This window comes from Sinocyclocheilus rhinocerous, unplaced genomic scaffold (genome assembly GCF_001515625.1).
Source record: "Sinocyclocheilus rhinocerous isolate Xijiao unplaced genomic scaffold, SAMN03320098_v1.1 scaffold75, whole genome shotgun sequence".
In the NCBI taxonomy this organism is placed as follows: Eukaryota; Metazoa; Chordata; class Actinopteri; order Cypriniformes; family Cyprinidae; genus Sinocyclocheilus; species Sinocyclocheilus rhinocerous.
In genome coordinates, this window is record NW_015632455.1 from 16,809 (window position 1) to 41,095 (window position 24,287).

Sequence of the window (24,287 nt, forward strand, 5' to 3'; positions counted from 1 at the left end):
TGTGAGACACTTTTTTATGGATGGGCGCTTTTTATTTAACTTCTTTTGGACTGACGCATGCAACACCCGCTGAGTGCCATAAAACAGCTTGAAAGATCAAAGACAATTTTTTATATAACTCCGACTGGATTCGTCTGAAAGAAGAAAGTCATATACACCTAGGATGACTTGAGGGTGAGTAATTTATGGACTAATTTTCATTTTTGGGTGAACTAACCCTTTAAAGACATTCACACCACACCCAGCAGTTTTGGCTTCCTGAGGAAGAAAAAGTGAAGCCAAAGAGAGAAATGCAGCTTTGTGTGTGAGGTGACTGTTAATAAGCAATGCTTTTTAAGAAACCGTTGTGATGCATGCTGTTATTGACCCATGAAATGTTACCTAAAGTAATAGGCTGCTGTCATATGGAAATATTAATAATCTCTGTTTGTGAGTGCTGCTGCTGTTATCGTGCATGATTGTGTGTGTACTTACGCTCCTCGCAAAATCGGCCCATCCATCCCTCTGGACAGGAGCAAGTGTTTGGTCTTTGGCACACACCTCCGTTCTGACATTGGAGCCAACAGACAGCTGTACAAACACACAAAACACGACTGATACAGCGATGAAACTGACACAAATCACAAAAAAGTAGCAGTGCAATCACTCTCCTAACAGAATTCCAAAATACCACACAAAACATGCAGCAGAAGATGAACCAGATGTTAGATGTTAAGACCAGTGTGAAACTCCACTGATCAGAATTAGTTTCTACAAGCAGCAGCTAGACCAAAAAAGCCAACAACTCCAAGGCTGAAAGAAGGGCTTACCATGTAAAGTACAATGTTAAAACATCACCATGCCAAAAATTAAAGCAAAATATCATGCCTTGTTGAAAAGAGTGACATTCACACCAAAGCCCATCTCTATAATCTCTGTGGGACAATGCTGTTCAGGGACTATTATAAAACAATTTCTGGTCATGGATTGATCAATATAACATTCCATCTATGCTAAAATGCTATGCTAATATGCAATAAATAACATCTTTGACATTAAGTAACTGTTAGCTACATACTGCTGCATAGCACATAACATTTACTTGTTAGGGCCTATAGAGCACTATAACTTAATGACATCAATAAAATTATTGTTAAATTATTTAAAATAATAATAAAATTATATTTTATAAGGAGATTGAGGCAGTATTATAATGGAAGGCAAAGTCTTATTTCTTATCCTACCTTTCAAATTTTTGGGGTCCGTAAGATTTTATTCATGCATTTATTTACCAAACGTGACAGTTAAGACTTACATTGATATAAAATTTACTTTTCAAACAAATTCAGTTCTTTTAACTTTCTGTTCATCAAAGAATCCTGAAAAAATTGCATCACTGTTTCCACAAAAAATATTAATCAGCACAACCATTTCTAATACCGATAATAAGAAATGTTTCTTAAGCACCAAACTGAAATCTTAAGAATGATTTCTGAAGGAAAATGGGATAATGAATGGCTGCTGAAAATGTCAAATTAAAATACAAAAATATTTCACAACATTACTGTTTTAAAAACCAAATAAAAGCACCCCTGGGGTCTGTTACATAAAAAGCTTAGACTAATCTTACAAATCAATAATCTAATTTATTTTCTTTAGTCATAATTTTTTTATTCAGTTACATAAAAACGTGGATTAGTCTAAATTGAATCCAAAAAACAAGACCGATTACCCCTGGCTAACTGATACTCAGACTAATTCTTAAGACACTGTCTTAATATAAAGTCTAAGTTTATGCAACTGGCCCCTGATAAGCATAAAACTTTTTTCATTGACATTTAAAACATTATAAATTCTATTTCTAATCTATTTACAATATTTACAGAAAGGGCATGGAACTTTGGAGATTTGTGTGAATAAGTTTAATGAGATTCTTGAGACCAAAAATGTGCAAATGTGGCTAGTTAATCTCAAGCCACTGACTAGAAGTGTGGCCTAATATCATTGTCTAAAGTGCTCAGTGCTTGTGTGTATATGTGTAAATGTGCAAGACCAGTCAAAAGGAGTCACAAGATTTTGCAAAGATGAAGAAAAAGGCTGAAGTCAGAACTCCAAGTGGGATTTAAGGGCAGTTCCTTGTGCTACCTTTGCAGGTAGGGGGTGGGGTCCAAGTGCCATTCTCCAAGCACACACTCCTGCTAGAACCCTCCATGGTGTAGCCTGCGTAACATGAGTACACCACATCTCCAAACTGGAACACTGCCCCACGGACTACCCCATTTGCCACGTACAGTGGTGGGCCGCAGGACACCCCTGTGTGTGATTAAAATGGACCGGACCAGTACGTTAGAAACGAAGATTCTCAGCATGGCTGAGCAGTCCGTTGAAGAACTTATGAGAGCTTTTTGGGCCTTTCAAGGTTGGTTATGAAATGGCAATTTCATGCTCTCTCATTTCAATCTTTTTAGAAAATTTCACATTTCTTTTGTGTACCAGGAAGCCTAATTAGTTTTGGGAGCATACAATCAAAACAGGAGATCATAGTATCCTCCATATCTGATAATAGTGATGCTACAAACAGTGAGTGAAATTCAACAGGTGTCTCACAGAGAGAAAAGTGAATATATACACATACTGCCAGGATCAGATTTCAGAAAATGGGTTGAAAAGTTTGTAAAAGATAAAAAGGAGTCAATAAATGTGCACACACACCACCACATACATCTAGTAGTATGTATATCATACTGCAGAGCTATAGCATGCAAAACGCCCAAGGATCAAAATATCAAATTATACAACACAACAAAGGAGCATTAATTAACTATGAGAGAGTAGGCTTCTTATATTCGGAATGATAGCATGCAGAAGTAACACAGAAGAAAATACAGGAGAATGTTTCCAACAAAACACAGATAGTAGGGATACCATGCAATATGAAAAGCAGCACTAATTGTGATGCTGCAGCCTGAATGAGGAACAAACGATACTGGTCAAATTTTACTCCTCAAGCTGCTGTAATCAGCAGCTGTGCTTGAGTCAGAGTGATTACACGCAGTTGAAGTGATTTGGCTCAAAGTCCAGAGTGTCTTCTTAACCAACCACAATTTCATATTTTAACATGATTTTTTTTGTCACGTAAAGCCACTGTAAAATACAGTAAAGGTGGAAATAATGAATGTTTGTACTCACTCTCACACACTGCACTGATGGGGGTCCAGGTCTGATCACTCCTGCAAGTTAAGGTGGCGATAACTTTTCCCTGGTTACCTTTGACCCGCTGACCTTTAGGACAACTGACTGACACTGACTGGCCTACCAGGAAAACCGTCTGAGTAGCGTTGAAACTGCCTCCAGTCCAGCCAGGAGGAGGGGGGCATGATTTGGCTGTGGAGGTGGGGGGATAAGATTTGAGTCATTTACTGCATGTCTAAACTATTTTATCTTTAGATACTGTGACTGGAACTGATGACTAACAAAAAAACCCAGACCAACAATGAAGTAACATATTAATTCTTAGAAATGTGACATTTAGTTTGTGTGTTCCTTGTAGGAAAACAAGGTATTCTGTGGTGCTCTTACTTTTGAAGGCTTAACAAGAGTCTTTTATTAGTTAGGTTGTGAAATTACTTTACCAAAAACGTCTGTTGGGCAAAGTCTTGCAAAGTTTGCACACATAAAAGAATGTCTGTTTTTGAAAGACTTGTGAGTGAACTAAAAACATCAATAAGTCAATGAACAAACAGTGTTTTGAAATCATAGTGCATGACATACGTATACAGACAGGGAAAGGTGAACTCCAGGAGCCGTTTCCCACACACATGATGATAGACTCTCCCTGCAGTGTGTAGCCTTTGTCACAGTGGAACTCAAGAGCACGTCCGCTGGACAGATTGTGCTCCTGCACCTTTCCATTCAATAAGTCTGTTATCCTCTCACAGCCATCTGGAACTGATAGTTTGTGTATATGTACATTTGTGAAAAAGAGAAAGGAAGAGAAAATAACAAAAAAGGTTAAATAGAGGAACAGTGAAAGACTTTGAATTTACACTGTGTTACTTAAAAGCTAAAGAGTGACAGTTTATCTGTTCTTACATTCACATGATGGTGTAGATAAGCTCCATTTTCCGTCTGCTTGACAAGTGAGGTTCTGTGAACCAATCAAACTCAGCCCTGGATGACACGTATAACTCACAATACTTTGGTATGTCTGACCACTGGACACAGTAACTGCATGGGGAACCACTGGTGGAGGACCACATGACACAGCTTAAAAAAAAAGAGACAAAAGATGAGTTTACAAATCAAGCAGAATGATTTTGATTATAATATTAATAATACATTAATTTTCTTACTACAATAGCATGTTTTGCATTGTGAAAAATTCTTACCAGCACACACTGGCTGAGTTCCACTCCAGGTTTTATCACCTTGACATGTCTGAACAGAATCACCCTGGATGATGAGAAATAAGAATACATCATACATTCTCTTGGTTTCCTCTTATTCATCTTTATTAGAAACATATTTATTGGGCAATGATTTGGGGGGAATATGGCATTAGTTTTGTTACAAAATAATATAAGCTTTGTTGACACTGAATTTATTTGTTTTAACTACATAAGGTCTAATGTCTGTGTTGAACTGGGCATTTTTCAGAGTGTTTCCCTGCCTACGACCTGAGACACTGGGATAGGCTCTAGCATCCCCGCAACCTTACATAGGACAAGCTATGTGAAAAATAGATGGATAAAAATAATGTACCTGTAGTTCAAAACCTGGTAGACAACTATAGCTAATAATATCTCCATAATTGTAGCTCTTGCCCTCAACCAAGCCATTGATAATGGGGAGAGGCTTCTCACAAATAACAGGCACACAAGACTTGGAGGAGAAAGGTGGAGACCATTTGCCAGAGACCTGGATCAAATAAAAGGGAAATAACATCCTGAGACATCATTAGACAAAATTATCACCAAATGAAGCAAGGAGTGTCCACAGAAAATGATCATCTTGACATATCACTTACTGAACACTCAGATAATCCAGGTCCCTCAAGATAGTACCCTGGTCTACAGGAGATAATGACTGTTCCCCCTACAGGTGTGAGCTGCTTGCCTGTGATGACTACATGGGTGAGGTTAGCAGGCAGGCTGCAGGGTGAAGGTCGACATCTGACGCTGTGCTTGGACCAGGTGCCATCACTTTGACAGGATATTGAGTCTGTCTTTGTTGCCAACTCAAAGCCTTCTTTACACCTGTGTCAAGTGGGAACGTTCAGTTTAAAGCACCTCAGCACCTTTTTATTTGTACTTAGTTTTTATTGGATGTTTCTGTTATGTCAAATTACCTATACTGAGCTTTACTGCCATAGGTCAACACCACTCCAGCAGTCTCTGCATTTGGGACAAGAGGAGGCACTCCACAAGAAACAGGTTCACAGTTCAGGTTTGGCTCTCCCCATCTACCCAACCTTCCACAGGACAGATGGGGAAAACCTTTCAAATGATACCCTGGCCTACACCGGTAAGTGACAGTGTCAATGGAGTAGGCAGCACTGCCTTGTACGACAGCATTAGGCACAGCTGGAGGAGGGCTGGAACATCTCCCTCGGGTGCAGATGGGTACTCCTGGACTCCACACTCCACCCTTGTCGCATATGGCCTCTGTGGGGCCAAGAATTTTGTAGCCTTCATCACATCGGAACCAGATGCTTGCACCACAGGTGTGATCTCGGCCGAGAATAGCACCGTACTTAAGAATTGGGGGACTGCAAACACAAGATCGGCATTCTGGAACTTGCCCTAGCCAGACACCCTCGGCAGCACATCGCAAAACTGGACTGCCAACGATCTCATAGCCTGGGAAGCAGATATACTCCACAACATCATCAAAATTAAAGCTTGATCCATTCAGGTAACCATGGCTAATGTCCTCAGGTGGGTCACAAGTGACTATGTCACACCGCGGAGGAGGGTCATCCCATAGTCCATCAGCTCTGCATATTAGTGTTGGATTTCCTGTCAAGACGTATCCAATGCCACAAGCATACCTAACCATGCCGTTGTAACCATAATCCGTGCCTGTTACTCGGCCATTTTCAATTACCGGTGGTTGACCACAGTTGGCTGGGAGGCACTTTGGAGGAGCCTCACTCCAACTGCCATTGGCTAAACAAACACTGGTCGGTGCTCCCTGTAGGATGAAGCCGAGATTGCAGCTGAACAACAACCTCTTTTCAAATGTATAGTCGTCTCCTCTTACTAAAACATCCTTTGATACAACAGGGCGCCCACAGGAGATTGCTCTACAAGATGGAGCTTTGCTGTCCCATTTCCCATCAACCTGGCAAGTTCTAGTTTCAACACCCTCAAGGACAAACCCTTTATGGCAGTCATAGTGAATAAGTGCCTTGAAGTGAAAGGATTTTCCAATCACCTCACCATTCGCAATGCCTCCAGGATTACCACAAGAGATGGGCAAACAGCGAGGAGCGTCATCGCTCCACTGCTTCCCAGAAATGCACTGTCGAATGGTCTGTCCATTGAGTTCGTAACCATCCTCGCAACTGTACTCCGCAAGGCTGCCAAGTGCGCTATCTGTTACCATAACTGATCCATATTCAGGGCTGGGTGGAGTCTCACACTGTGCCGGAGCACACACAGGGGCAGTCCCATTCCACGTGCCACCTTCTTGGCACATCAACACAATGTCACCTTTTATTTCATATCCAGAATGACAATGATATTGAACCAGGGAACCATGTAAAAAGCTGTTGTCTATAGGTAAATGCTGGCTTGTACGTGCGTTGTCTTCTCCTGGTGGTTCTTTGACCTTCGAGTAGTCACCAAAATCAATATGTGGAGGCAGGCCGCAGTCAGCAGGCATACATTTGGGCTCAGAGCTTGACCAGCCATGTTCTTCACAAGTGAGATGATTATTACCAACTAGTAGGAAACCTGGAAAGCAGCTATAGAAGATAGTAACCCCAAACTTGCGGTCCCGTCCTTCTACAAAGCCATTCGCAATTGGTTTTGGAGGAGAACAGTAGATCTGCTCACAAGTAGGAGCCACCTGGTGCCACTGTCCATTCTCCAGGCAGGTAAGCATTTCTGGGCCCTGTAAGCGGTACCCCCTGTGGCAGGAATATGTAACTGATTGGCTAAACTGAAGCTTGAAGTATCTAACAGAGCCATTGGGAATCTCCATGGGTGCAGCACACTTAACAGGGTGACATACAGGTACACCTCCTATCCACTGTCCACTTTGACCACAAAGCACAGTGCTGTTACCTGCTAAATCATACCCTGCTTTACAGCTATAGACAGCAGTACTAAGATACATTAGTCCTTGAACATCCACAATTCCATTTGGTATGTCCTCAGGATGCGGGCATTCAACAGGAATGCATTCGGGATAAGGTTTACTCCAGTTCCCATCTGCTTGGCAGCGGACAGAAGCTTCCTTCCGGAGTGTAAAGCCATCCATGCATGAGTAGGTCACCACACTACCAAAGTAGGACAGTGCGTCAGATGGGTCACCAAAGGCAACCTCAGGGGGAGGTCCGCAAAAGATTTGTTTGCAGACTGGAAAAGAGTCATTCCACTCCTGGGACGGGGTACAACGAAGAGTTCGTGCACCATGGAGAACATACCCTTCCTCACAAGAAAGCTCCACAATGCCTGAGTCAGAATCTAATCCACGCAGTACAAGGTGATTCTCCTCTAAAGGTGGTTCGGGGCACTGTACTGGGGAACAACGTGGGGTTACGCTCTTGTCCCAATTTCCAAACTTTAAACAAGTCCATACAGAATCTCCAATGAGTTCATATCCTTCGTTGCAGGTAAATTCCACCTTGCTGCCGACTTCAAAGGTGGAGCCGTGATAACGGCCATTTTTGATATCAGGTGGGGTAGGGCAGGTGAGGAGAACACAAACAGGAGGATTGTTATTTGACCACTGCTTATTGGCCATGCATATACGGTCAGGCTTTCCAGTTAGGCGATAACCATCATTGCAAGCATAGGTTACTCTACTGCTGTATACGTAGCCGTTTGTTCTTATTTGGCCCTATGGGAAAAAAGTATCATACATATTTAATTACGGATTAAATAAATGAATTGCAAATATTCCTTAATAGGGATGCATCAATATTAAAATTCTATTTAATTTTGTCTAAATAAATTAGAAATAAGACACTAAAAATCTAATCAATATGGTACTAAAATATCATGAATCACTGGGAGACATTATTGTATTTACCTGGATAAAACCATTTGCCAAGCGAGTTGGGCTGGGGCAGGAAATAGGTTGGCATGTGGGCAAGACACTTCCCCACTCACCGTTGGCTTTACAAATTCTCCTCTTCTCTCCTCGAATGAAATACCCTTTATCACAGCTGTATGCAATCACCGCTCCAAAACTATAATTGTTCCCACTTACATAACCCTTCTCAATACTGTCTGGCTTTGAGCATCTGACAGGCATACAGCCAATGTCCAAAGGCGAGGGTGTCCACTCTCCCCCTATCATGCATTTCAGGGTTCCTGTTGTGTTGAGAACAAAGCCCTCCTCACACTTGTAGCTGACCTCTGTGTTGCTTGCATACTTTGGTTTGTTGATGGAGTCCAGAATGGCATGAGGTAAATCCGGAGGACGCAGACAGAAGTTGGCAATGCAGTGAGGAATGCCAAATCCATCTGGGGGTGCCCAAACACCTTGGGCATTGCAGAACAGTTTTGTATTGTTACCAGCAGTGTAGCCATCATCGCAGAAGTAGATAGCAGTGTCTCCAAAAAGCTGGTGTCCAGTGTCAGGTAAGGCATGGTCAACTTGGGGTGGTGGTCCACAAGACCGAGGCACACACTGGGCAGAATTACGAGTCCAGTTGCCACTTGGGAGGCATTCTTGAGTTTCTACACCAAGGAGGGTGTAACTACAATAAGACATATTTTACAAATCATTACTAGAGTGACTGAAAAAGATATTTAATAGGGCATCAAACATCAGTCCTTGGTGATTACAAACAAATACAATCTGATCAAATCCTTTGGCAACAAAATATGCATATATGAGGTTAATTACCCCTCTTTGCAAACATAGATGATCCTGCTACCCAGTGTAAAGTTGTCGCCCTTAATCACAGCATCCTTCAAAGGAGGAGGTTTGCCACAGTCCACTCTGGCACACATGGGGGGAGGAGATGCCCACTCTCCTGATGACTCACACTTCAGTTCCATGGCACCCTGCAATCTTTACACCAAAAAAAACAGGAAAGTCAATACATTCTCTGACATCTAGATTGTATAAGAACCAACCATACCATTTGAAAATGTTTTCCTGTTTATACCAGGGGTCGGGGTTTTCCTGTTTATAAAAGGTTGCCGACCCCTGTCCTATACTGTTCCTGCTACACTTTTCATAAAGTCAGTGATGAAAATGTATCAGACTTTACCTGTATCCTTCTATGCAGGTGTAGGTTAGTGTGGAGAGGTACACTTTCCCGTTGAGGGTATACTCAGCATAATCCACCACTGGAGGCTCACCACAGGTAACAGGCTGACAAACATGGGGCTCTCTGCTCCACTTCAAATCAGATTGACACTGGCTTTCTATTGGCTCCTGAGGGACATAGCCCTTCTCACAACTGCAGCGGAGCAGAAAATGAAAAGGTTATTTACACACAAACGCACAAAAATATTGTCCTTTCCCATTATGTTGTTAAACAAAAGTAGTCTCTCTCATATTTAAACAGGTCTTTTAAAATTTACTATACAATACCTCTAGAAACCGACTACATCTAACAGTGACAGTGATACCTGAAAGTCACCTTGCTTCTGTATGTGAAGTTTGACCCTTTCATGATTCCATATTCAGGGAGAGTGGGATGAGCACAGGAAAGGGCTGTTGGTGGAAATCATTAGAAACAGCTTATGCTCAGCGTTTTGTGCAGACTTCAGACAGTAACTGACGTCATCACTGCAATGCATCCAGAGTGTATCGGAAATCCGCCAAAACAAAATACATGTAACTCTAATTGACATACAGTAATGTGAGATGACAAGGTATAAAAGCCTCATAAAAGCTGCTGGCTGAGATTCAGGATAACGCTCAGTCTGCTGGATTGTTAACTGCTTAATTTTTCCAGTAACATGGACTGAACAAAGCTGATCAATTTTTTTATCAGATTAGGTACCTATATATACACAGACATTTTATATCTCTGTAATCAAGCCAGTTTCCCACTGAGATTGAGAAACAATTTGTGTGTGTGGGGGCAGTTGGATTACATTTACACTGCTGCTGCAACCATTCGGATCCCAAGACAAGCTTGTTTGTTACTATTACCCAATAACATTCAGTATATTTCGACAGGAATATTTCCATTATATTTCCATTAGTACTAGCTTGACTCCTTTGATTTTACTAAAGAATAAATCAAGAATTATGTTCAAGTAACTGTTATGCGTGCTAGCTTTGTTTTGTTATTTGCTACACTACCGTTCAAATGTTTGGGGTTGGTAAGATTTTTTTTGTTTTATAAGTCTCTTTTGCTCAGGAAGGCTGCATTTATTTGATCAAAAATACATTAAAACAGTAATGCTGGGAAATATTATTACAATTTAAAATAACTGTTTTCTTATTTAATATAGATAAAAATGTAATTAATTCCTGTGATGGCAAAGCTGAATTTTCAGCAGCCATTACTCCAGTCTTCAGTGTCACTTGATCCTTCATTTGTGGAAACCGTGATACTTCATTTTAATAGTAATTATCTGAATAAAACTAATAATTTCTTTCAAAACAATCATACTAACACCAAATGTTGAATGGACCAGTGTATGCAGGCACAGAACAGCTCCAATAAACAGATATAAAAGCTAGGCCTACCTTTGCAGTATGGGACATCTCCTTTCCAAATTCCGTCTTCTGTGCAGGATAGATGGGATGAGCCGATCAATTCAAAGCCTTCCTTACAGGAAAAGAACACCTCACTGCCCATGATGAAATTACTGCCCTCACGGTGCCCAAACTCAGGAAAACCTGGATCTTTACATTTTACCGGCTCTAGTGAGAATAAAAAAAAAATAATAATAATTTTCTTTAGTTAATAAACATGTTACTGTGTGGGCTGTAAGCGCAGTCATCTGCAACCTGTGGAAACTATAAATGTCCAGTTTAGGAGATTGTGTTACCTGTACAGTTTCTTCCATCTCCACTGTAAGGAGGTATGCAGGTGCATATATGAGAGCCATCGGTGTTTTGACAACTAGCATGCTCATCACATTCAGAGCCCAGAGAACATTCATCCACATCTGTAATATGAGCACAAACCAACACAACAAAGACAAACAAAATGTAAAATGATATTCTAGGTTCCAGGTGCACCTGTGTATAGTGATGCTTGATAACTCTGGTATAGACCTATTGTCTATTGAAAGCTTCTCTCAGGTTCTTTCCCTGATTTGCTGTGTATCTTACCCAGACATGCAGGTGGGTTGCCAATCCATTTACCATTGTTGGTACACAACATCTTACTCTCCCCTAGCAAGTAGAACCCTGGTTTACATTGATAAAGCACTGTGCTCCCAGCATAGAAATCCTCTCCATGATATTGCCCATGCTCCAGGTCAGGCGGAGGACCACATTCCACACCTACAGATAAAGAGAAAGGCCCTGGTACAGATTAATGATGGTCCTAGTACTGGGTAATGAGTAATGTTAATACTACATTGTGAGTATATGGAGTACATGTGAGTATGTGCACAAACTATTCATCTATTTGTGTTATGGCATGTGCTTATCTACATTTGAAAATGTTCAATTTAAGTTGTATGATTGTACATCAGTACAGTGTAAGTATATTTGTAAATGTGGCTGGCTGTTTAAACAACCATACGTACCAAATGACCATCATTTTGAACGTGTGGTTGTTTAAACAGCCAGCGTATGCTTTTGTGTGTCCTCTGTTGTATATCTGTGCATTCACATCACTCACGTTCACATATTGGTTCTGCGTGGCTCCACTGGCCTCTGTTTAGGCACTGCTGCACCGGCTCCCCCACCAGATAGAACCCGGGACTGCAGGAGAACTGCACCTTAGAGCCCGGACTCACAGCTTTAGTGGATGAGCGCAGTTGAGGAACAGAAGCATCCACCAGGGGGCAGTCTAACAAAGACCAAAACAGTGGACAATAAATGTTACACTTTCTCACCAGTACATAAAAACATACTTACGTGACTGATTTATGATCCATTAGTCTCAAAGTTTATAATGATTTATATGCGTTAGGTTGGTACATATAAGGATACATTTGATAACATTTGATAAAAATATGAGTATTGTTGTTACTCTGTGGCAGTTAGTCTCCTAAAATTAGAAATGTTATAGAAAATTAACTACAAGGACAGCAGTGTTTTGTTCCCCCATGCAATGGTTGAATAATAATAATATATGACTTGACTTGATTCTTACCAGCACAGAAAACGCTCTTGCTGTTGGTCTTTACTCGGCCCGTGACTCCTCCTAAGAAGTCAGGCCATGCAAACACGTTCCCTTTCTGCAGATCACGTGGACAGCTAGTGGCCAGAGACTTGATCTGAGAATAGTAGAAATATAAACTTTTTCATTTTTTCGGTCTCAGTGAACTCTTTACTCTGGTAACTTAAGAGTAAGAATGAGGAATGTGTATAAACTGTTACCTGCTGTGGTGTTAAAACATAGTTCCATATATTAAGCTGGCTAAGAGTGCCCACAAAGGACTCCACTGGGTTGAAGCCATCTCCCCTCTGGTCCTGATCCTGTCCAAGTACCAGAGCACCACCTCCTGTTTAAAGTAAGTATAATATAACACACATTCTCTTTGAAGCACCATAAGCAGTAATAGTGCCTTAATGAACTGGCAGTTTGTTTGAATTCTTTATTAGGTAAAAAGGTCAACCTGGTATGGTAGTGCAAACGGATAGTCCTTTCCCTCCATCTGAAGGGCTCCCATCGATATAAACTCTCCAATCACCATCCTTGCTGCGCCATGATACACCAATATGGTGCCAGAGGCCATCATTTACTGCTGGGCAGTCAGTGATCCGCTCCTTGCCATTAATGTACAAGACCCACCTGAAAGTAAGAGAGAAACAAAAGGGAACAGGAAAAGAGGAGAATGTAAGAAAAAACAGAGTGACGGATAAACAAGAGTGAGGTGTAGGAAAAATGAACTTGCATAATGTAAAACTGTTAAACCGATCATAGAATCATAATCATATTTAGTTTAGTTATGCAAATGCAAATTTTGCAACTTTTAAATAAAGCTCTCACCCATTATAGTCAATGAGGAGGAAGGCATTGTCACTTCCCTCTACAGCGTAAGAGATGGGAGTTCCATAATTAACAGTGTCTGATGACCTCATCCAAAATGTACATGTGATCTGTGTAAGTGATGGCATGTGACCATCCATCATCACATAACCATGGATACCAGAAACTTCAAACTCCAGATCAAAAGAGTAGGGCATTTCTGTTTGAAAAAAAGGAAAAGACAGCAGATGATATGTAATTATCAAGGGGTCATATTAATTATCTGAACATTCATAACATTATTTTTTGATCAGCATATTTGTGGTTAACTTGTAATGTCAAAAAAAAGGTTTTACCTCAAATAAATAATACATATTTAAAAATGACAATTTGATTCATAAAAATAAATTATAAATGATTTTCTTATTGCTAACATTCATCTCTCTAATGTCAGAAAGATGCAGAAGTTCAAAGCAAATATTTTTGTAGCTTAATTCTAATAAATGACCTTTTTTAACTGGGGAGGAAGTTTTTGGTTCTGAAAAATTACAGTTTGTTGTCACAGTAGATCAAACTTTATCAGAAAACTTCTATGAAAAATGTATTCTGTACTGTATAACAGGGTGTGAAAATTAACAGTCTACTGAATCATTTGCTGCTAGGAACTTTTCTGGGAACGCATCTTAATTCAATCTCAATTAAAGTGACACAAAGACTGTCTCTAACAAGCCTTTGTAAAACTTCTCTCTATGATGATGTTTTTTTTTTCATCTCTTTCCCTCTATACCTGTCTCACACCTGGTTCCGTTGAACCCAGGAGGGCATCGGCAGGTGAAAGTGGCCACTCCATCCACGCAGGTCGCGCCATTCAAACACAAATTTGGATCACAGTCGTCTACGTCCACCTGGCATAGTCTGCCTCTGTATCCATTCACACATTCACACCTGATCGCAAATGTGAGACAAAGTCTGTTATCTATCATATGTCAGTTGTAATAAATACAACGCATTATAACCATCTTCCTAATGCATATGTATAAACAGTTTCTACAAAGGCTTCCTCACTAACCTGAAATCATTGATAGCATCCACACATGTTCCTCTATTCAGACAGGGGGCGCTGTAGCACTCATCAACATCAACCTCACAATTGTCGCCAGTGAAGCCCTGAGGACATGTACAGAAATACCCACCCTCCAAATCTTTACAGACACCTCCGTTTTGACATGGGCTGGAAGCACACTCATTTATTTCCAACTCACAACGTGGACCTAGTTGTAAATGACAAAGATATTCATTGTAACTCGACTGGTGCGCTACAATTTAAGAACTTCCAGTTTAATGTATTATATTATAAATGACATTATATGTGACCCTGGACCAAGGGTGTAACTTTGGTTTGAGAAGTGGCGGGGACACAAAATGGGGGGAAATGTTTTCGATTTGAATCCCATTTCCTGCATGTACATACATTTAGGGACTATGGTGATACAAAATCCAGGAAATAATTAAGTTGATTAATGATCAATTCAGCCAAAAATAATAGTAGGCTACTAAACTATGTATAAGAAAAATATGTCTTACAAAAATTAAACTTAATTGTTTAATAGGGGCTGATCGCCAAGACTTGAGAGAATCATTTTATAAAGTCGAAAATGTTCACCATTAATCTTTTGAATAATGTTTAAATAATGTGAGACTCAATTTCCACTGTTAAACAAACTTTTATTTCAAACTAACCGCTGTACCTGAAAATATAAAATAAATCACTTGTTGCACAGGACAGAATGTTCTACATCAGTGGTTCCCAGACTTTTTAGAGTGGAGTACCCCCTGAGGCATTTCTGCTTAGGCCTACCCCCTCTTCCACTTAAGACTGCACCTTTTCCATGAAAGGACAATATTTGCCCCCTAAATTGACTTTCCAATGCATTTTTTATCTTTATAAGTAGAATATTAATGTTTTAAAAAAAAAAGTCAATAGATTAATATGCAATGATGATAAAAAAAAAGTGAAAAGTGTATTTTAAATACTAAAACCGCCAGTAGGTGGCGGTAAGTCACTGTCTTAATGCGTGAGTCATCGAATCATTTGTTCATTCAGTAACTAAGCAAGTGGCTGTATTTATAAATGAATCATTGAATCAATGACTTTCGCGAACGATTCGTTCACGAAACACCGCAAAACTCAGCATTTTGTTCGCGTACCCCCTCTGTCGCCAGCTATTTTTAGAGTGTGCACGCGACGTTCCTGGACGCGTGAGTCTGTGCCCTGCTCGGTCCTGCTCCTCCGTGGCGATGACGGCGTGCGGTTAAAAAAATCATAACAAACGAATTTGAAAAAAATTAAGTTTTGATATATTTACAGTAGGAAATTTACGAAATATCTTCATGGAACGTGATCTTTACTTAATGTCCTAATGATTTTTGGCATAAAAGAAAAATCAATAATTTTGACCCATACAATGTATTTTTGGCTATTGCTACAAATATACCCCAGCGACTTAAGACTGGTTTTGTGGTCCAGGGTCACATATGTAAGTGGACAGGTGTAGCAGAGGTGAGGTGCTGACCTGTGAATCCATCTGGACAGCTACATATAAAGTGATTCACTTCATCCACACAGAGTCCTTCATTCAAACATGGAGAAGAGCTGCACTCATTCACCTCTGCCTCACACATCAAGCCTTCCAGAGACAAAATATAACACACAAAAACATATGGAATATAATTTTACCTCACACTGGTGACAATCAACAAGCAGCCAATACTTAAATATTCCTATTAGAATTTATATTACCATACTATTTAATCAGCCTTAAGTTTAATCACAGTCTCTGGGCAGATTTCTTTTACTATACACTTTTTAAAAATGATGATGTCATTACACACATTTTATCAGTAAAAAAGGAAAATGATTTTGCTAACTTTTTAGGCATTTTTACTTTGTCAATAACAGAACAGCACAAAAAGTGGATGGAAACTTGGCTAATGTTGAATATTATTACTTTAAAAATAATAAGCAGTTTACACACTGTTTGAGATCATATTTCATTATATTTGTTTTGATTTGTCTTCGTACTTTAAATTATATTCTTTTCAAATTTTGCCTCTCTTGCCACCTCAAACAAAACACCCCAGACACACAGTTGAAAAAGAACAAAAACACTTCAATTCAATTCTCCATATCTAGGGCAGCCACATGCTTAATCATGGCCACGTTTTAAAGAGGAGAGACAATGGCCTGAATGGAAAAAGTGCTGTAAGGTTCTGAGAATGAGAGCTTGTGTAGTTCCACTGCCAGACTCAAGAGATTCAGAGACAGCTAAATCCATCACAATGGTTAGACTAAAGGAAAGTTTCAGAACCCTCAACAGAGAGGAATTTTGGATTTGGGGTTTAATTGCCTCAAACATTTCAACCGTAGAACTCAGCTTTTACAGTTACATTGGGATTCCCCAGTGTGAAGCTGAGCTGATGTCACTTTTCTCTTACCTACAAACCCAGGCTGACACTGACACTGGAAATCTCCCATGCCATCTCTGCACAAGCCACCATTTTGACAAGGAGTAGAATCACATTCATCAATGTCGCTCTCACACTTGGCTCCTGTAAAGCAATGAATGAGGAAAATTAGGAAAAAAGTGGGCAGTGATTCATCTCAATTACAGAGGCTGAGGTAAATCTATCAACATTATATAGTATATTACCAGACTAACTGAATTATTAAAACAAATTTAGTTGGCTCAACCGAGTTGTCCCAAAAACAACTTGAAACACATTGCAGTACGCAGAACTACAGAAAGTACAAGAAAACGGTGCATAGGACAACTATAAAGGTTAGAAAGTTGTTTTCCATAAGCCGACTGAACTTAACAGCTGGTTTTTCAATGTTACTAGTGAGTTATGGCTACAGAACATGCCAAACCTGTGAATCCTGGAAGACAGGTGCATACATATCCAACGCCGACTTCCTCACAAGTGCCTTGGTTTTGACACGGATTCAGGAGACATTCATGGAACATCTGCAGCAGAGAGAAGAACTACATTTTCAGCTATTTTACTTCCGCCCACAGGGGGTGCTGTGACACCAACAATACAATAGGCAACAACAATAGGTAAGGTTCACTATTCACCAAAAACATATCTGAAGGTCATTTCATAAATTTCATTTAAAAAAATAGCAACGCAATTGGCACCTTCAAACAAAATGATACAAGAACTTTCTTTAGTAATATTTTAACTAAAGTAAAAACTATTTAGTGATTTTATGATGTCAGTTTTTTTCAAGTTCACGCAAGTGAACTTAAATTAGGATCACATAAATTAGGAACATGATCCAATACTTTTGTGAAATGTTGTTTGTGCTATCTTTCCTTCAAATAAGACACTTGGTATTTAGTATTTAATGCAAAGGCATATATACATTTATAGGTCCCAATTCTTTTTAGGGTCACTATATGTGATCCCAACATACAAAGAACACATTTCAAACATTCATTTCAAAGATTTGGGTACCAACTACTGAGAGTGAGAAGACGACTCACCTGGCTACTGGCTTGATAACCCTTTCTCACAACAACTTCTGGCGCTGCAGTTGCACTTTCCTCTTTAGGCAGGAAACTAGAGCCAAAGCCTGAGTCAGACCAAGAGAAAAGAGGGAAAAAAGTACAAGGAGGAGACAGAAATGAGAAAATGAAACAGACAGAATAAGCACAACACACGCATAAAAAAGATGTGAAAGAGGAGAATTTCTGCTGTCAAAACTGGAAAACATTTTCCAAAGGCATTCATCATCCTCATCTTTTCCACACTGAGGCACTTTTTTCCTGCGTGTACAGAGAATCAGATTCCATTATGTGCATTGGATTCTCATTGCAAGTTGTTCATACACCTACCCAAAGTCTGAAAATGACCTATATATTCCATTGATGAATGAATGAAGAAACCCTCTACACTCCATGGTCTTGCTCAAGCATCACTTCATATCACATTAAAGGTGAAGCGTGACATTTATTTATGTTAAAATGCTACCGCTTACCAAGCCTACCTATAATAAGCTGTTTAGCAGACAATTGACAAGTGGAAACAACCATTATTTTTTAAATTCTGGTTACTGGTCCCACCGGTGACGCAGAAATTACGTGCATAAACTATTCATACCCAGCATCAGATCTGGACACATACACTACTATTCAAAAGTTTGGGGTCACTAAGATTTTTAAAGAACTTAATACTTTTATTCAGCAAGGACACATTAAATTGATCAGAAATGACAGTAAAGACATTTATAATGTTACAACGGATTTCTATTTCAAATAAATGCTGTTCTTTTTAACTTACTATTCATCAAAGAATCCTAAAAATATTAAGCAATACAACCATTTTCAAAATTGATAATAATAAGAAATGTTTCTTAAGCACCAAGCCAGCATATTAGAATGATTTCTGAAGGATCATGTGACACTGAAGACTGGAGTAATGATGCTGAAAATTCAGCTTTGCCATCACAGGAATAAATTACATTATAAAATATTTTCAATTGTAATAACATTTTACAATACAACTTTTTTGTATTGTATTTTTGTTAAATAAATTAAATAAAAGCTTTGGTGGGCACAAGACACAAAATTGAACGGTAGTGTACTGAATGGCAGGAAAACAAAGGGAAATAAAATGACTGGAATAAATGTAAAAAACATACTGGAGCACTGCTGGATAGCCTTGGCCCCTGTTATTGTGGTGGTACCATAAAAGGGGCAAGAAAGGCAGTAGGAACGGCCCTCCTCAGGCTGGTAATAATCTCTGGGACATGGGTAACACGGAACAAGACCTGTCCGGGAGAAATGACCTGCGGAACATGGTACTGGAAAGACAGAAAGAAAGAGAAACCAAATGGTAATTTTCTTATAAATCTAGCTTTTATGTTTATCTTATATGTGACCCCGGACCACAAAACCAGTCATAAGGGCCAATTTTTTTAAATTGAGAATTATACATCATCTGAAAGCTGAATAAATAAGCTTTCCATTGATGTATGGTTTGTTAGAATAGGACAATATTTGGCCGAGATTTGGATTTGAAAATCTGGAATCTGAGAGTGCAAAAAAATCTAAATATTGAGAAAATCGCCTTTAAAGTTGTCCAAATGAAGTTCTTAGCAAAGCATATTACTAATCAAAAATTAAGTTGTGATATATTTATGGTAGGAAATTTACTAAATATCTTCATGGAACATGATCTTTACTTAATATCCTAATGATTTTTGGCATAAAAGAAAAATCAATAATTTTGACCCATACAATGTATTGTTGGCTATTGCTACAAATAGGCTATACCTGTGCTACTTATTACTGCTTTTGTGCTCCAGGGTCACAAAAGGTGTGATTGTTGTGTGTGTGAGTCAAATTAAAATTATTTGCATGGTGCTTTTCGCGACTTAAGACTGGTTTTGTGCTCCAGGGTCACATATGTTTAAGTACTTCTTAGGTGTGTTTTAGTGATAATTCTTCAGTTGTTACATCTCACCACCGCACTCTTTGACATCTAGAGCCCCTCTATTGACAGTGGTCGTGGTGGGAGGGCAGGGCAGACAGGCCCGAGAGCCGAAATCTGGCTGGTATTCCCCTAAAGGACAGGACTCACAGGTCTCCAACCCGGTTAATGACGAGCTGCCAGGCTGGCACTGCGCTGGAAACATGCACACACATGCAGGTATGCGCACACACACAATCACAGAGACACACTTAGAGATCCCAACTACAGTATAAGTGGTTTTCTACTGGAATGGAGTGATGAGTAGGTTTATGAACAAACATACAGACAGATCATTGTAGATAAATAAATCAAGCTTACTGATTACCTTTGCACTCTGCCAGGCTGCGTGAATGGAGGTACGGAGTGGAGAAGCCATCTGGGCATGACTTACACTCCATCTGCCCCTCCTCATCCTGATACGACCCTCTCCAGCAGCTCTCACACTCGCCATACTCCAGGGAGAAATACGTCCCTACTGGGCATTGCACTATGGGTCAAAACCAACAAGGAGGTCACAAAGGTGTTTGTTACCAATTCATATGCAACTGGCTGGCACTTTGCAAAACCGTTTTTTTATGGTAAACTTGCAGTTAAATTGTGGCAAATGTTTTCCAGACGTTTGCAGCTCTTCACCCTAACCCAAAAACACTTAAATGCCTGTCACATTTTTAGTCTGGAATCTATATCAGATGTGCCCTTTTGAATGTATCTTGTGGATTTCATTGAATGTAGTTCATTTTTAAACTCACCACACACCCTGCCTTTGAGAACAGACCCTGGCCGGCAGTACAGCGTTGCTTTTTTTTTACTTTCCAAGGATTTGGGGTCCGCTACGATCATCTCTGACGACACATGGAAGGTAGAGAACGGTTGCTTGCTCAGTGTCCGCTTAAGCCGATTGGTCAGCTGCTCAAGTGCCCTCAGCAAACGTCTTTGATTGACTATTTCCGCTGAGTCATTCCTCGACAAGGGCAGTGGGATGCTTGCTGGGAAAAAGGAATGGTGTTGGGAGAAGTTGCAACTAGCTTTGGATGTAAAACTAATTTTGAATTAGGCACAGGGCCTAACTAGTTAGCCTAATAGTTGGTATTTCTCTACCTGTGATGTTGAAATGAATTTGTATCTTTTGCTCTCTGGTAGGGCCAGTGATTTTACGATGGCGTTTGGTCCTCATGTGATAGCCATGCTGTGATGAACCATCTTGCTGCAAGTGGTGCTCTGGAGCAAAACCAGTGTCAAAATATGCGTAGTCCTGGCCATTTTGAGAGCCCCAATTACTGCCCCATCCTCCAGCACCTGAGGAGGAGAAAAAAGAAATTACAGTTTATGACAAATTTATTTATTTATTTATTAATCTATAAGAAAATAATTTAAAAATAAATGTAAGAAAAAATAGTTTAATTGTTTTAAAAAAGTGCTCATGTGGGGGGAAAACAATTTAAAAAACAATCTTATCAGTGAAAATTTAAATTTAATATATTTAATTTAATTAATTTTCATTTTAGTTAGTAATTAATCTAGCAATCTTCAACTTACATTTATTTAAAAAAAATTGTTTGTTTAATATTATTTTATTTCATTTCAGCTTTATTTCAATTACCAAAAACAATAATAACACAGCCTAGTGAAAAGGCATGCCATTATTTACCAATAGCAAATCCATTTGGATAATCATAGTTATACTCCAGACACTGTCCAGGTAAAGTCATTTCCAGTTTGCAGGTAACATTATCTCCACCGCAGATTTTAGGAACCTATGGGATTATGATTATTTTAAAAAAATTAAAAGAAGAAAAAAAACAATGAGGGATAACAAGATATAATTCAAGTCATGTGGCCACAGTACATGTACTGTACATGTCTATATACTTGTGTGTCAGATCTCACCATATCTTTAAGAACAGTTGAAAACTCCCCCGTGAAGGACTTTAGCAAGTCAAGGTCATCACAGTGGGATGCTTTAAATAGCATCTCAAAGGGTTTAAAGCCATTGTTTGCAATTCTGTTCACTGTAAATGGGAGATAGGAGACACATACATAAGCTCAAAGAAAAGCATAAAAATGAGGAGATTTGTCTGTGCAGTGTCTAAGACAGTATATGTCTGAATCTGTAATTGGAAAATATGTAGAGCAATAATGAAAGACAAATGTTGAGCAAGAGTGAAGCAATACTCACGGGAGCAATCAGGTCTGTCTGGTGAGCGGGGCGGCTCCCAGATTCCATTATTGGCACAAAAGTAGCTGTGCACGGCATCATGTGTGAGACTGTAACCCTGTCTGCATATCAGAGAGCAGTTTGTTCCTTCCTCTGTCTTGGCACATGAGAAATCCCCATTCACTGGCACGAATGGCTTCTCACAGGTTGAACCTGAGGTTAGAAACAGCCTTTAGCGCCACTGAATTAATTAGTTTATTTAAATAGGAACAGTGTAATCTGGAAAAAAATCACAGCATTTAGCTTAACTGGCTAGACAGATCCAAAGTCAGATTATAGCAGAGTACTTTATTTCTTAAGAAAATAAGGCATGCTGTGTGGAATGACATTTCTTAATCAACAATGAGACAGTCCATGCAAACATACAGTACCTTGTACGGTAATGATGAGTTCACAGGTACGGTTGTTTCCAGAAGGGTCTGTAGCTGTGTAGTACACTAAAGTTTCTCCAACAGGAAATACATCTCCAGATGAGTGAGTACTAGAGCTATTCAGATAGGCTCCTGAGAAGGAAAAATAAACAAGTAAATTACTTAATACAGACTAGGAAGCAGCACACTATTATATAGACAACATTCAAAAGTTTGGGGCCAGTAAGATTTAAAAAATGACTTTTAAAATGACTTTTACTGCCTTGTTGAGCATAAAAGACTTAATTCAAAAACATTTAAACATCTTACTGACCCCAAACTTTGGTACAGTGGTGAATACCTCATGTAATGTTATATAAAATCAATATGTGCCTGTATATTTAATTAGCAAAAACAAACAAACAAAACATCTCTATTCATCGCTCTCTTCGCAGCTATAACCACTTACAGAGTTCTGGGAAGGCTTTCTACTAGATGCTGGAACATGGCTGCAGGATTTGTTCCCATTCAGACAAAAGCGTGTCCAATTGATCCCAAAGGTGTTCGGTTGAGGCTAGGTCTGGGCTTTGTGAAGGCCAGAGAAGTTCTTACACACCAGACTCAGTTTGCAGTTTTTCTGCAGACTTTGCTTTGTGCACTAGGGTATCATTATGCTCGAGCATAAAAGTGTCTTCCCCAAAATGTTGCAACAAATTTGGAAGCACACAATTCCCTAGAACGTCACTGTGTGGTGTAGTATTAAGATTTATCTTCACTGGAATTACTAGAATAGCTAAACCCGTTAATTAGAGGCGGGTGTACACATACTATTGGCCATGTAGTGTATATACGCCTGCATCTGTTTGCAATATTGCAGACACATCGCTTTATTTGTGCAATCTGCCATTAGCCAATGATGTAACAGGTACTTTCACAGACATTACCACAGGGAGCAATGTGGAGCTCCACAAGGACTCGCTCTGGTCAACCACAAAGTCCTACAAAGGGTGCTATGCTACTGTACTGCTCCTCATGAGGCCTGGGAATAATAGGCCTTGGTGCCAGAGGAGAGTAATTGCTAGATTGTTTAATGACACAGAACTAAGGGTGCTACACTGCGGTCAGACAATAGAGTCTTTCAAGGTTCATATACACTCCACACACTCAAAGACACACATGCTTATTTGCATGCACATATCAGTAGCCACAACTGTAATGAAACCTTCATACATATATCTACTAAAATAAGGTTTTGTGACCACACTGAGGCTGCTTGTCAACGTCACACCACACTACCCCAACGTCAGCATGTTTTGCTTTTCCATGCCCACACCCTGACGCTGATTTATATTTAGTACAGACAAAACTCCCTCCAAAACCCGGCAGACCCAGACATTTGTCAGACAGTTTGGAATAGCCCTGGAACTTCTCTCTGGAAAAGTGTGTGTGTGTCTGTGTATTCACGTCTGAACTGGTTAAGAACAAAATGAATTATCTTGCGGAATCTGCAGTGCATGTGCAGTTGCACAAATGCATTTGTGTGCACAAATTATTTATCTTATCTTGTTTTATTCTAACACAACAACTGTGGTTAACTCCATACTCCATAACCACTGTATCATAAACTTAATTTCTTTCTTTCTTCACTGTATTTGCAGTTCTAGGATAAAACTAAAGTCATTTTACCTGTCCAAGACCAAAATCCTGACTCCAATCCTTATCGCTGCTTAAGGTGCCAAATCAATAAATATTTTTTATAGGAAAGCATTTCCTTCCCGGAGTTCTTAAAATGTTCATAAATCAAACCATTTCCATTCCTTGCAGCTACTAAAAGACAACTAAAAGCCTCTCTGTGATGATTGTACCAAACGTCAATTCCTGAAGATTAATTTTCTCACGCACCAGATTCAAGATC

The 24,287-nt window shown here is 39.5% G+C and overlaps 1 protein-coding gene across 1 annotated transcript in view; it reads right to left on the minus strand.

The window, feature by feature from the left end:
* The window catches only part of svep1 (sushi, von Willebrand factor type A, EGF and pentraxin domain containing 1), a 77,918-nt gene that overhangs the window by 4,688 nt on the left and 48,943 nt on the right, over positions 1-24,287 (minus strand). Inside the window, exons 11-46 of the mRNA XM_016555162.1 lie at positions 22,394-22,525; positions 21,984-22,175; positions 21,695-21,816; positions 21,456-21,561; positions 20,906-21,103; positions 20,557-20,793; positions 20,133-20,294; positions 19,799-19,960; positions 18,975-19,136; positions 17,818-17,906; positions 17,199-17,295; positions 16,766-16,879; positions 15,844-15,957; positions 14,340-14,541; positions 14,058-14,215; positions 13,292-13,490; positions 12,918-13,093; positions 12,679-12,803; positions 12,452-12,575; positions 11,975-12,145; positions 11,458-11,631; positions 11,172-11,291; positions 10,867-11,043; positions 9,795-9,879; positions 9,431-9,622; positions 9,061-9,228; positions 8,239-8,911; positions 5,327-8,046; positions 5,006-5,234; positions 4,741-4,896; positions 4,368-4,431; positions 4,072-4,245; positions 3,751-3,927; positions 3,169-3,363; positions 2,125-2,292; positions 475-570 (exon numbers count right to left, since the gene is read on the minus strand). Coding sequence (XP_016410648.1) covers positions 475-570; positions 2,125-2,292; positions 3,169-3,363; positions 3,751-3,927; positions 4,072-4,245; positions 4,368-4,431; positions 4,741-4,896; positions 5,006-5,234; positions 5,327-8,046; positions 8,239-8,911; positions 9,061-9,228; positions 9,431-9,622; positions 9,795-9,879; positions 10,867-11,043; positions 11,172-11,291; positions 11,458-11,631; positions 11,975-12,145; positions 12,452-12,575; positions 12,679-12,803; positions 12,918-13,093; positions 13,292-13,490; positions 14,058-14,215; positions 14,340-14,541; positions 15,844-15,957; positions 16,766-16,879; positions 17,199-17,295; positions 17,818-17,906; positions 18,975-19,136; positions 19,799-19,960; positions 20,133-20,294; positions 20,557-20,793; positions 20,906-21,103; positions 21,456-21,561; positions 21,695-21,816; positions 21,984-22,175; positions 22,394-22,525 — 8,610 coding nt within the window. The remainder of the gene's footprint in view (positions 1-474; positions 571-2,124; positions 2,293-3,168; positions 3,364-3,750; positions 3,928-4,071; positions 4,246-4,367; positions 4,432-4,740; positions 4,897-5,005; positions 5,235-5,326; positions 8,047-8,238; positions 8,912-9,060; positions 9,229-9,430; positions 9,623-9,794; positions 9,880-10,866; positions 11,044-11,171; positions 11,292-11,457; positions 11,632-11,974; positions 12,146-12,451; positions 12,576-12,678; positions 12,804-12,917; positions 13,094-13,291; positions 13,491-14,057; positions 14,216-14,339; positions 14,542-15,843; positions 15,958-16,765; positions 16,880-17,198; positions 17,296-17,817; positions 17,907-18,974; positions 19,137-19,798; positions 19,961-20,132; positions 20,295-20,556; positions 20,794-20,905; positions 21,104-21,455; positions 21,562-21,694; positions 21,817-21,983; positions 22,176-22,393; positions 22,526-24,287) is intronic.